Below are 13,356 nucleotides of genomic sequence, written 5' to 3' on the forward strand. Positions count from 1 at the left end.
GTCGAGTCCTGCATTTTACTGATCTTTAAAGCTGATTCTTTAGTCACAATTCTTCCGAATGAATTAACTCATTTTTCTTCTTGGAGCGAGCTCGGACACCAGCTGTTCAGGCACAGACTCAGGAATTTGTTGCTTTTGATGCAGCTTCTTCAAATTGCACTTCTGACTCTGAATTATTTAAAGATTTCTCAGGACTTGCTATAGCCTGGACTTTTAAAAGATTTAGCTCACCCCTGCTTGCGAAGCTGATTCTGCACTCTGAGATCTGAAGCTGGACTTCCAAACAATATTCAATGAAGTCTTCTGCTGCAGTAAGGAATTTTAAACATATGCCACCTGCTTCCAAGCCTTCTTTTGGAGCTTTTTCCTGGTGATTTTTCCTCACTGCCTCTGATTCTGGAGCTTCTCTTCAGGTCAGAATGCTTCTTTGCATAATTTTTTCTCAGTCTTCATGCATTTTAGTTTTTCTCTGCATTTTCTGCAAGGTCTTGGGCTTTTCCACAAACTGCCACCAAGTTGTAGAGTGTTGCATACAGTTCAGTAGGTCTGAAGACATCTTTGTGGTCACACATAGGTTAACTGTAAGTCTTTATTGACTCTTAGAACTATTTACAAATATACAGTAAAGGGTACAAACTAGAAGCTGTCTCCATGCTTGCTGGTACACATGGCTCTGTCTAACACTAGACTGACTCCAGATGTGGGCCATGTGCCTCTTACATCACTGTGTGAGCAGTGCTGTACTCAGTCCCACATCAACCCTATACCTGCTAGATCCTTATACTACAAGGTGTAACTGGGTTTTTAATGGTGTACTAAATTCGTAATTATCACTATGCATGATCACTGGTAGAGAAGCTAAATTAAAATTTGTTTAGTCAAATTTCTCCATAATTATAAAAAAATTCCACATTTTGATTTTAAGTTTGCTTCTGTTCATTTTAGCTTCTATCATTTATTTCATGACCTGAAAATTTAAATTATTAAGTGCTTATCTTCCTGGTTAGCTTTGTGTGAATATGTGACTGGTGTGCAGTGGAAAAACCCAAAACATCTCCTCGACTTGGCGTCACATTTAAACTGCCATCAGGAAACTGGAAATTACACCTCAGAAATTATAATACTGTTTCTCTACTACTAACATTACCACTTCCTTTGCCTTTCGTTCTGTGACATCTTTGACATTTAACCTCCCCCTGCACTCTAACCTATCCCTGGCCCTCCCCCTTTTCAACCGTATAAAACACATCACATTTCTCTTCAGTTCCAAAAAGTCATATTGGACTCGAAACATTAACTTTGCTTCTCTCTCCACAAATGCTACCAGATCTGCTGAGTGGTTTCCAGCACTTTCTGTTTTTAATTTCAATATTTCCAACACTGCAGCACTCTCTAAATTCTATTTTAGCCTGGATTATGCACTGAATTCTCTGGAGTGGGGCTGAAACATATGAACTCAGTGATGGGAATTCTACCACTAGGCCAAGACCGATAATAAAGTCATATGTAACATATACATTTATCTCATCTCTTTTTCACTCAGTGTTAATCTGGAATATGAGTGAGCAGCTCCCCTTGCTCCATGTGCCGGACTGCATTGTAACTCCTGTTACAGCAGGGGGCAACACAGAGCAGCTGCCGGCAGGCGCTTTTGCCAGTGTTAAAGATGGCGGCTAGGTCATGGGTTGCTGGCGGCCGAGCTGCCGTTTCTCATTCCTGTTGTGAGCCTCCCTTAAAATCGCGGAAGAACCGGGCAGCCAAAGCCCGAACCGAGCCTCGGGCGCGACATCTCTGAGTGACAGGGAAGCGGAACCATGGCTGACGTGATCGAGATCACCTCGGACGATGACTCGGATGTTGAGATTATCGGGGAGACGGTGGTGGCCCCGGGCTCCAAACCCGAGGCCCACAAAGTCTGCCACCACCAGCGCTCCTGCTCGGCTTGGGCTCGTTATCAGCGGATCAAGGAGCTGCTGTACTCTCGCCAGGTGAGTGTGGGCAGCATTTATAAATCAGACAGCGTTTGAATATAAACAGGAAGTAGCTGAGGGTGCATGACAGTTATCACGGGCGGGGAGTCGGCGCCATGTTTGATCCTGGCAGCCGTCACCTATGTGACATCACAAAGATGTCGGTGAAATCAGGCGTGTCAAACCTCCTGGATTAACCTGCAATCTCCTGAATTTAAAGATCAATCTCCAGGACACAGCTCTGTGCAACCCTGGAGAAAAACCATTAGGACATTAAAAAATATTTTTCTTATTTTCTTTGAACTTTTCTCTCTACCAGTTATAAGAATATTGAAAATGGGAAATAAAAAGCTGTTTGGTTGACAGTCAAGCATTATACAATTGGGTGATAAGTATTTTTGCTTTCCAATTGACGTGGGAAGGTAGTACGTCACAAGGATGGATGTGTTGGCCGACTAACGGCTGGAGCGTGGGGGTCAAGTCATTTGATGAAACGTCCAGGAGTAAGTTTGATCACAGTTGGCAACCCTATGTGAAAAGCCCACGTGAGGTTGTACTGTCCAAGTATCAGGCAATGGGGCAGTGTCTGCTGCTGCTGGTGTGCACCACCGACCCTGTCATTTAATCTTTTCTGACTTCCACCCACTCAAACACCTTTCCTTTTGTTCTTTTCCACCCTCCCGCCTTTCACTTGCTTAAGACGTTTCTAACTTTTCCTGGTTCTGGCAAAGGTTCATCGACCTGAAGTGTTAACTTTGTTTCTTGCTTAAAGGTGAGACATGTTGCTGAAGCCTTTCATCTTGCACTCATCAGGAAAAATGCAAAAATTCCCAATTTCCAATTTGAAGAAGCAGCATCAAAAACAACAAATTCCTGAGTCTGTGCCTGAACAGCTGGTGTCCGAGCTCGCTCCAAGAAGAAAAATGAGTTAATTCATTTGGAAGAATTGTGACTAAAGAATCAGCTTTAAAGATCAGTAAAATGCAGGATTTGACAAATTTGTGAATTTAACGAGCAAGGGAATCCTGCAGGTGACACTGAAATACAAGAAAAAAACAATCCTTTGGCTTTAGGGTTGCTTTGCTCCGTCTATCACACGCTGCTTCCACTGTTTACCATGCATGTAGTCCAGTGTTGTAATTTCACCAGCTTGGCACCTCACTTTTGGATATGCTTGGTGCTGCTCCTGGCATGCTCTCTTGTACTGCTCCTGGCTTGATGGTGAGGGATATGCCGGGCTATGAGATTACAGATTGTGGTTGACTACAACTCTTCTGTTGCTGATGGCCCACAGTGCCACAGGGATGTCCAGTTTTGAGCTGCTATATCTGTCTGAATCTATCCAATTTAACAGTGCCACGCAACACAATGGAGGGTATCCTCAGTATGAAGACAGAACTTTGTACTACCTTTCCACTTAAACTCCCCTCCCTCCTTTACCTGCTTTTACTAAATTAAAGTCCTCCTGATTGCCCTATTTCTGCAGGGAGCCTAGATCTTTTACTATTGATGATCATTACTGGTTCAGTCAGTGACTTGATGGCCACATGTGTGCAGTCAATCACACAAAAAAGGCCGGCCGCTGCACCAAAGGCATGACCTCTTGTCCTGATGACTGCTGAGGTCGACAGGGAAGGTGATGTTCTGTTCAACTCTAGCATAGAGGCTGTTGGTGACCTGCTTAATGCAGCTGTGAACTGCAGACTGGAAAGTGAGGCTGATGTGCATGCCAATCCTGCTTGATTTTGCTAGGGTATCAAGACTGGACAGGGCATCTGTCATTTTGGGTTAAGGTGCAATGGTTATGCATGTGACATCAGGGACGGATTTTGACCTTTTAGCTAGGACCACACTTGCCCTGTTACAGCCTGGTGAACTGGGATAAAATTGAATTCATTACTTTGCCCAATAACTATTGGGCTTGGCTATACAGTGGATCACTTAACAGTAACAAAAATATTAATGAAAGCCTTTTCATTTCTTCACTGCTTCTCAATCTTTCTCAATTATAACATGTGCTATCAATTAAAACATAACCCATGCTGCTTATCCTTGGAATTAGTTCCCAGATTCTCACACCTTACTTTCAGAACAGCTGCAGCAAAAACGTTGTTCCCCTCAATCCAAGCACTAAACTTGGCAGTTGTGTCTTCAACTGATTGGTACTAATGACACCAAGGAACTGATTCCAGGAATTCTCTTTAATTTTTACAATACCAAGAACATTCAGTCTGCATGGTGTTATAGATTGAGCATAGCCCTGCATAAAGATAACACAAACATCAAATACTGCAGATGCTGGAAATCTGAAATAAAAACAGAAAATGCCGCAAATACTCAGCAGGTCAGGCAGCAGCTATGGAGAGAAACGGAGTTAACATTTCATGTTGGTGACAACCAGAACTGATGAAGGGTCATCATTGACCTAAATGTTAACTCTGTTTCTCTCCACAAATGCTGCCTGACCTGCTGAGCTTTTGCAGCATTTCTGCTTTTATCACTGCAAAAACATTTCTTAACTCTAAAGTAAAATACTTGATGTTTCTCTTTTTCTTTCAGGACAATATTGATTTGACAGGAGAAGAAAGTGAAGTGCACAATCAAGTGAATAGTGCTGAAGAAGGCATGGGAAGGATGCAGGTCAATTCAACAAACTGTAACCGAGCAGAGAAAAGCCCACAGGCTCCTGTTTCCAGCAACATGAGTCATGTTGTACTTGATTCTGATGAAGATCTGTCAGATAGTAATGAGGAATACCATTTTCCTGGCTTACAGTCTGATTGGACAATAGGCAAGGATGAACCTGACCTTGAATCTCCACCTGTTTTGACGGTTGAAGTCACGACTGAGGAAAATTCGCTTGTACCCGTTTCCAATAAACTTACTGATGAAGACCCATTGCCAGAACTAGACTTCATTGGTCTTGATGAAAGTCAAGACTCTCATGATACTGCAAGAAAAGCAAACTTGTTTGTTACGTCAAATCAAATAAGTCACAATTCTGTTTGCAGTGCGGATTCAACCAGTGACACTTGTGTAAACAGTGATGTGGAATCTCTGGAAACATTTTCACCGGATGCACCCATTCCGTATTCCTCACCAAGCAGTGCTGGGGATCTTTTGGGAGATCACTTAAAAAGCAGCTTTGAGGAAACAATTAATGGCACAGTTGATGGACCTAAAACTGATTTAAATACAGATATTGAAGGTATACCATCATTGGTACCTCATAACTCTGAGGAGTTTGAACTGGAACACACTTTTGATCACTCTTCTCCTGACATAAGCATGCCATTACTAGAACCTTGGGAGCAGCAGCAGGGTCACAGGAAGAGAAGTGAAGTGAAGTGTTTTCCAATTGAAAACAAAGCACAGGACTCTGTACTGGTATCACATCAGTCTGGGAATCAGGTTCTGTCATCAGAGGAAACTGAAGACCATGTGCTTGCATCGGATGAAGTGAAGGAAACAAGCCCTAATTGTTCAGTGGACAGCCCTAATTGTTCAGTGGACAGCCCTAATTGTTCAGTGGACAAAGAGCCATTGCAAAGTTTTCAATATCTCATCGGAGCACCAGTTCAACATCTGTTTGTTAAGCGTTCTAGAAATGAAAAATGGCACAAGGTAGGTCCTGCTGACAAATATAATCACAAAGAGATGGAGGTTCAACCAATTGTATAATGCTTATGGATTAGCAATAGTTACATGTGGTGTTGTCTCTTGTGTTCCTTGATGGAAAGAAACAAGCATATGTTCCAATGTAGATTTGTACATCAGGCCATCTCACCATGAACATCAACCATTTAATGCCCCATTTTGATATCTTTTAAATGTTGTTGATTTTTAAAATTTGATGCCTCTTCATAAGATTCCTGATTCCTTTTTTGAAATGGAAGAAAAGAACAATACTTTTTTCCTTCCTGCACTCCCATTGATGAACAACATCAGGAACATCAGAGCTGACTAAGAAGAACATCTGTAACCAAAAATAAAAACAACACCGTGCAGCTGAATAGCTACATAAATAATGGATGCACTAGAACATTGTCAAATGAGGTGAAGTTTCAGTATCTTGGATTGACCGTCATGTGTCTTACATCCTAATCTTTCAGGTCCATCAGTGTTCTGAATACTTAATAACTTAAAGAAGTGGATTGAATCACTAGGATATTTCATCCCTTACTTTTGGCTAACAGTAGTTCAGTCAGATGGAAACAAAGTTGTGAAGATTTATCTTGACCAACAGCACAAAAGGGGAATAGTGAATTGTTTACGCTCCACTTGGAAGTACCTAGGATGGAATTTAATGTTCCCCTCCCCAGCGACGAGTTTGGAGGTGCAGGGGCATTTAATTGGGTGGGAGGGTGCCAGGTGGGGTCCCTAGGTGGAGGCAGGAAGACTTGTGGATGGCCTCCCCATCTGGACACTAATTGAACCCCTTAAGTGGGCAATTAATGCTCACTTAAGGGCCTCATCTCGCTGGTATTTAACCAATGGAAAGCAGGGGAGTTGCCATTCAGAAAGCCCCTAAAGCAAACCCTTGTTGGGTTTGCTTGCAGCCTCTGGGAGGACCGGGCGGCCCTCTGCCCTTGCCCTTGCTTCCAAATACTTCTTCCCCCAATCACCTTTGGCCTCGGGTCCCTCAATGATTCTGAACCTCTGGTGGATGAATTGCAAGTAGCTGTCAATCAGAGGCGGCAGCTCTGTGGATGGGTGGGATTTCCGTCCTCAGGGTCCTCAGTCCTGTGGAAGGCCCAATGGTAGCTAGTTAAGTGCCTGGGCACTTACTACGATGGACGACATGGGGCTCTCACCAAGAGTCCAGCCATTGGATGGGACCCCCCCACCACCCCTTGTCACCTGGATTAAGTTCCACCCCTAATTTGCTACACTATTGTGGATGCAATTATCTAGTTATCCTAGAAATATTTATTGAATCCTGAACCACATCCTGTTCTGGGGAGTGGTGGAGGGAGGGGGAGGGGGAGGCATTAAATTCCACCCTAAGTACTTCCAAGTGGAGTGTAAATAATTGAGGCGGAAAAGAACAATATTTTTTCCCCTTCCTGCACTCCCATTGATGAACAACAGGAATAGATAGGAACATCAGAGCTGATTAAGAAAAACACCTGTAATCGTGCAAGAAGGAGAAAAATAGCACTCTTTTTCAGTCATATGGATGCTACTGTTGATGAATTAAATTGTTCCAAAAAAAATTTAATCTCCAGCTCACAATCTTCCCTGAGATTGGGAATTAGTGTATATCAGGTGGTTGTACACTGTAGATTTACATCACTAAAACAGGATCATGATCTGATTATCTTGGGACCTTAACTAGGAATGGGGCAGAAACCCTCACTTTGTCTCTCGGTGGTTTTAAGCCTGCCCCAGATGAAAAATCCTTTTTCAAAAGCATGGTGCCAACAGGCCCTTTAAACAGGAATTTCCTCAGAAATATGAATTGGCCATTTAGAAACTGGTTGACAGAATGAATAAACAAATAGTTTAATCTCAGAACATCACAACCTTTTTGTTTAAACAAAATATCCAAATAATGCAGAGTAAGTGACTTGCCTTTGCATTTTTTTGAGTCCAGTATAGCCATGCGAACAAAAAGTGGATCACCGTCTAACTCCCCAGGTCTCTCCATCACTTACAAAACACGTCAGAACTTCTGGTGGAATACTCTCCACTTAGCTGACTGGATACCATCCAGGAAAAAGCAGGCTATTACATTGATACTTCATCCACTACCTAAACAGTCACTCCCTCAACCATCTGTAGGATGCATTGCAAAAACTTTCCTAGGCTCCTTTGCAGCAATTTTTAAACCCACAATTGCTGCCAGCTGGAAGGACAAGGCCACTAGGCACATGAGAACACCATCACCTCCAAATACCCCTCTGAGTAACACACCATAAATACTTGGACATATATTGCTGTTTCTTCTCCATCGCAGGGTCAAAATCCTGGAATTTCCTCTCTAACAGTACTGTGGGAGTACCTTCATCACACAAACAACAGTGCTTCAAGAAAAAAAATCACTCAAGCTTCTCAAAGGAAGCTAGGGATGGCTAATAATGAGTCGTGCTTCCAATGTCCACAACAACTTGTATTTATATATTGCTTTTAACATTGTAAAACATTCCACGGTGATTCTCGGCAGCATTATTAAACAAAATTTGACACCAGGCCATATAAAGAGATAGTAGGGCAGTTATAATCAGTAGCGCTCAGCCTTTTTTTCTCCTAATCATTTTTTATAAGATTTTTCTTTTCTTACTAGTTTTCATCTTCCTAATGGCATTAATGCCTGGGTTGGGTATCTTCCTACATTGGCACAGTATGGTGCCTCACCCAAGTGCTCATTAATTAATTGAGTTAAAATTAATTGTGAGTCAGCTGCCTGTTTGAAACAGGAGGCACCACAGCCAAGCCCAACTTGGGCCTCACTCAGTGCCCACACATAGGCCCTGCTGGATAGCAGAAACTCCAGCTGATTTTCACTCGCCAACCCTAATCAAAGCAACTATGATGTGATCAGCTAACACAGCACAGACCAGGATTTGTAGTCTTCTTGGTCCGGATCACCTTCCTAGCCTATGCAACTCTCTTGATCTGCTCACCAGGCTGGAAATTCAGTATTTCAGACAGTATTTAGACTGGGCTTGGTGCCAATGTATTTTCTTACTGCATTGTCATTTTGCATTATATTATGAAAGCAAAGTACTGCAGATACTGGAAATCTGAGATAAAAACAAAAATGGCTGGAAGTACTCAGCAGGTCTGGCAGCATCTGTGGAAAGAAACTGAGTTGGAATGTTTCAGGTCAATGACCTTTCATCAGAACTGAAGAAAGATAGAAATAAGAATATTAAGGCAGTAGAAGGAGGGGGTGGGGGAGGGTGAACAAAAGGGAAAGTCTGCGATAGGTTGGGGGGTGGGGGGGGGGGCAGGAGAAATTAATCAATAAAATATTTCATTATGCAAAAGCCAATTTTAATTTTTATCCATTATTTTATCCTCACCTTTTATCCTGTTTTCAATCTTTTTTCCCACCACCGTCCCCTCGCCCCACCCCACCCCCACAAGGGCCATCTGTCATTTGTTCATGTTGCTCTTTCCAGAGTGCTTACCCTTGTCCTGCTATTATCACATTCTGCTTTCTGACCTTAATGCCACCATCAGCACATCCTTTAGCCAGTAGCACTATCATTAACACTCCTTTGTCCTTTTGTCCATGACATCTCTGGCAATCTCTCCTTTGCCTCCACCTATCACCTGCCTTCTATCCAGCTTCACCAGCTCCACCCCCCCCTTAAACAGTATAAGTTTCATCACAACTTTACTTCTCTTTAGCTCTGAAAAAGAGTCACACGGACTAGAAACGTTAACTGTTTTTTTTCTCTCCACAGACGCTGTTAGATTTGCTGAATTTTTGCAGCATTTTCTGTTTTTGTTTCCGATTTCCAGCATCTGCAGTATTTTGCTTTTAACCAAGGAGAGTAGTAATGGGTATAGTAAAGAGACAGAGGTTGAGGTTGTGCCTCGATGAGGCATGAATATAGCAGCCAGAATTTTCGCCCTCTTCTTCCTTCTCACCATCCAAGGCCCCAAATACTCCTTCCAAGTGAAACTGCGATTTACTTCTTTCAACTTAGTATTCGATTTTCACTGTTCATGATGAGGCCTCCTGTACATTGGAGAGACTAAATTGGGTGACCGCGTTGAGGAACACTCCATTCAGTCTGCAAGCATGACCCTGAGCTTCCTGTCACCTGTTATTTTAATTTTCCACTTGCTCCCATTCTGTCCTTTCTGTCCTTGAACAACTACAGTGTTCCAGTGTACCTCAATGCAAGCTCAAGGAACAGCACCTCATCCTTTATCTCTGTACTTTACAGCCTCTGTACTCAATATCAACTTCAGGAACTTTAAATTGTAAGCTTTGCCTCCGTCTTGTTCTATGTGTCTTTTTTTGTTTATTTTTTTTTTGCTGGCTTGTTTCCTTAATCCTTCATATTGCATTCAGATGCCTGAGAAGAGAGGAGGTGAAAGGACAGATGTTGCACCTCATGTGCTTGTACAGAATGTGCCACAGGGAAGGAAGTTAGGGATGACTGAGGAGTGAACCAGTGTGTCACGGAGGGAACAGGCTATACTAAATGCTGAAAGGGGAGGCAAGGAAAGATGTGTTTGCTGGTGGCATCATGCTGGAGCTGACAAAATGGAGAAGGATGATCCATTGAATACAGAGGCTGGTGGAGTAGAAGGTGAGGGGTATAGGAACTCTATCATGGTTCTTGGAGGGCAGGGATGGGGTAAGAGCAGAGGTGTGGAAAATAGATCAGACACGGAGTGGAGGACCCTGTCAACCATGCTGGGTGGGAATCCTCGGATGAGGAAAAACGAAGCGCTGGTGTGGAAGGTTGCATCATCAGAACAGACAGTGAAAACTGGGAGAATGGAATGCTTACAGGAAGCAGGGTGTGAGGAAGTGTAATCAAGATAGCCCTAAAAACTTTCCTTTTTCCTCAACCGAGGATTCCCACCCAATGTGGTTGACAGGGCCCTCCACTGTGTCTGATCTATTTCCTGTACTCCTGCTCTCATCCCTTCCCCTCCCTTCCAGAACCATTGTAGGGTTGCCTTTGCCCTCACCTTCCACTCCACCAGCCTCCATATTCAACAAATTATCCCCTGCTGTTATCGCCAGCTCCAGTGTGATGCAACCACCAAACACATCTTTCTCACTCTCCCTTTTCAGCATTCTGAAGGGACTGTTCCCTCCACAACATCCTGGTCCACTCTTCAGTCACCCTTAACAGCCCCTCCCTACCTTACACCACCTTTCTGTCAAGTTGCAATCAGGTGGCTGCCATATTTATGCCTCACCTGGACACAACCTCTCTACCTTTACTATACCCATTACCACTCTCTTTGACTTTTGCATCTTGAAATCTTTTATTAGTTAATCTCTCCTACCCTCCAACCTATCACAGACCTTCCCTTTTGTTCTTCCTGCCCCTTCCATTGCCTTAATAACTCTTACATTTCTATCTTTCTTCAGTTCTGATGAAAGGTCATCAACCTGAAACATTAACTCTGTTTCTCTCCACAGATGCTACCTGATCTGCTAAGTATTTGCAGCATTTTTGTTTTTATGCCATTTGCATTAGTTCATTTGTTTATCTTTTGCTTTCCAGCAGGTGAATCGACATTCATGTTCATCAACAACTCACCAATATAAGGAACCAGAGCTGATCTCCCAAAGACAGTGCAGTATGATAAACAGCACTATCGATGAAAACTTTCCCCAAGGAACCCTTCAGTTTCTGATGGATTTTGTATCTCCTCAACATTACCCGCCTCATAAAATTGTGGAGTATATAATCAAGAAGATACTGCTGGGCAATGAATCCTCCAGCACCATTATGTCTGCTTACATGACGCTGATGAAGATCCAACAGTATGTACAAGTTAATGCAGGAGGTGCATAGCATAACATAGTGTGACAGATCTGTTTAATATTAATATGACTGTTGACTTCTTCCAGAATCTTACACTCTTCCACCCTTTGGGCAAGTGAATAGCCTAGTTTAAGTCTCAGGTCAGAATTACTTAATTGTAGTATTGTACATTCTAATTCAGTTATCAAAATAGATACCACTGCTGCATTAATTTTTCTGTGTATAAAAATAGCAATGATAGTCCATTGAAGGGACCACATAAAAATTGTGTTCCTATAATAGTTATTAGCACCAGGAAATGCTTTGAAATTTGTTGCCTGGCAGCCTTTTGCTGGTTGAGTGCCTTTTCCTTGATCAGACTGAACACTGGGTTGCGAATTGAGTGTGTTGGTCCATGCAAGTGAGGAATGAACTAGAGGTGATTTATTTTCACCTAACTTATCACTTGTAATTAATCTAACGTATTAAGAAAACCTTTAGGGTAAGGCTGTTATAGAGCCTTATGTTAAGAGTGTTCCTGTGAAGGAACAACTGCATTGTATCAACGACTTCTGTCAGCATTCTAATTCTCCCCTCCCCTGAATTACGTATACACACACACAAATCACCAGGCTGTTTTGATTGACAATGCTTTCGTGCAGTCTAGGAGACCACATGCTCCACATGTCCTCAATTCATGTTGGCTCTCATAACTGAAATGTGTTAAAAGACTTAACACAGCCCCTCCTATTACAGGATTCTGAGTTCAGTAACCAAAAAAGGGTTTCAGAAATCGAATAGTATTTCTGAGTTCAAAGCAGCCGAATACCAACTTAGTATGGGTGAGCAGTATTACCATTGTTGGGATTTAATACTGTCTTTAACACTAAGTTTTCATTTGAATCATAGAGGATTTCCATTTAAAATGTGGGCAGACTGAAACTGTATTCCAACTAACCAGCAGTGTGACTGCAGCTTCACAGAAATAGATCATCACAGCTCATCTGGGTTAGAGATGATGAGCCAGCTACTCAAATAACCAGTTGCTTAAAAAGTACTTTATAGCATACCCTGCCATGTTCAAGGGTATTATATACCATATTAAATAGTACTCCTGCAGCTGTAAATTTTACACCGTTTTACAACCCTGCACTTGTAACTTTGATGAAGGTTTTCAGTTGGTATGTAGTTTCCTTTAGAGCTGCAGTTGCATCTGGTTTGAAAGTGTGTAATGCTGTTTGCTTAATAACATATTGCAGAAAGTCTCAGTGAGGCAACAGCACCAAAGATATGGTGTAAAAAAACAGCACAAAAGGTAGTTTAATTTGTACGGCTGAAGAAGAATAATTTCAGTGTACTTTAGCTATGGCTCCTTGAAATGTATTTGATAAGTTCAGGTTAGCTTATAAGTGGGTAGTTAATTACATTAGTGCATCAGCTAGACAAGCCCTAAACCTCAAGAGTTGATGCAAACTTTTTTCTGACTGAATCATGGGGAAGAATTTACCACTGTCGGTGGGGGGAGGCGGGGGGGAGTGCGGGAACGGGCGTGGGCAGGCATGCCTCTGATCAGTGCCCCCGATCAGGGGCGCGCCGCCATTTTACGTGGGCAGGCCAATTAAGGCCCGCCCAGCGTGACATCCACCAGGAGCTCCCTGTGCAGGCGGGGGGTTTCCCTTAGCTGAGAGTGCGCACTTTCGCGCACTCTCATCTCCCTGAGGTTAAATGCTGCCCCAGGGAGATTGGCTCCAAATGTAAAAATGGTAAAGGTACAAAAACAAAATTTCCCTGACATGTCCCCTCATGTCACATGAGTTGGGACATGTCCATCACTTTAAATCAAACATTTATTAAGTTTTTTAAAACCCTCATGAAACCTCATCCCACCCGTGGATGAGGTTTCATGCTTTTTCTGAAGCCCGCCAGGGCTCCCGGCC

General features: G+C 42.7%; 1 protein-coding gene across 1 annotated transcript in view; it reads left to right on the forward strand.

Moving 5' to 3' along the window:
• Window positions 1–1,604: 1,604 nt before the first annotated feature.
• Window positions 1,605–13,356, forward strand: part of simc1 (SUMO interacting motifs containing 1) — a 37,756-nt gene continuing 26,004 nt past the window's right edge. The window contains exons 1-3 of the mRNA XM_078550743.1: window positions 1,605–1,988; window positions 4,530–5,594; window positions 11,177–11,439. Coding sequence (XP_078406869.1) covers window positions 1,815–1,988; window positions 4,530–5,594; window positions 11,177–11,439 — 1,502 coding nt within the window. The 5' untranslated portion in view covers window positions 1,605–1,814. The remainder of the gene's footprint in view (window positions 1,989–4,529; window positions 5,595–11,176; window positions 11,440–13,356) is intronic.

This window comes from Cetorhinus maximus, chromosome 10 (assembly GCF_964194155.1).
Source record: "Cetorhinus maximus chromosome 10, sCetMax3.hap1.1, whole genome shotgun sequence".
NCBI lineage: Eukaryota > Metazoa > Chordata > Chondrichthyes > Lamniformes > Cetorhinidae > Cetorhinus > Cetorhinus maximus.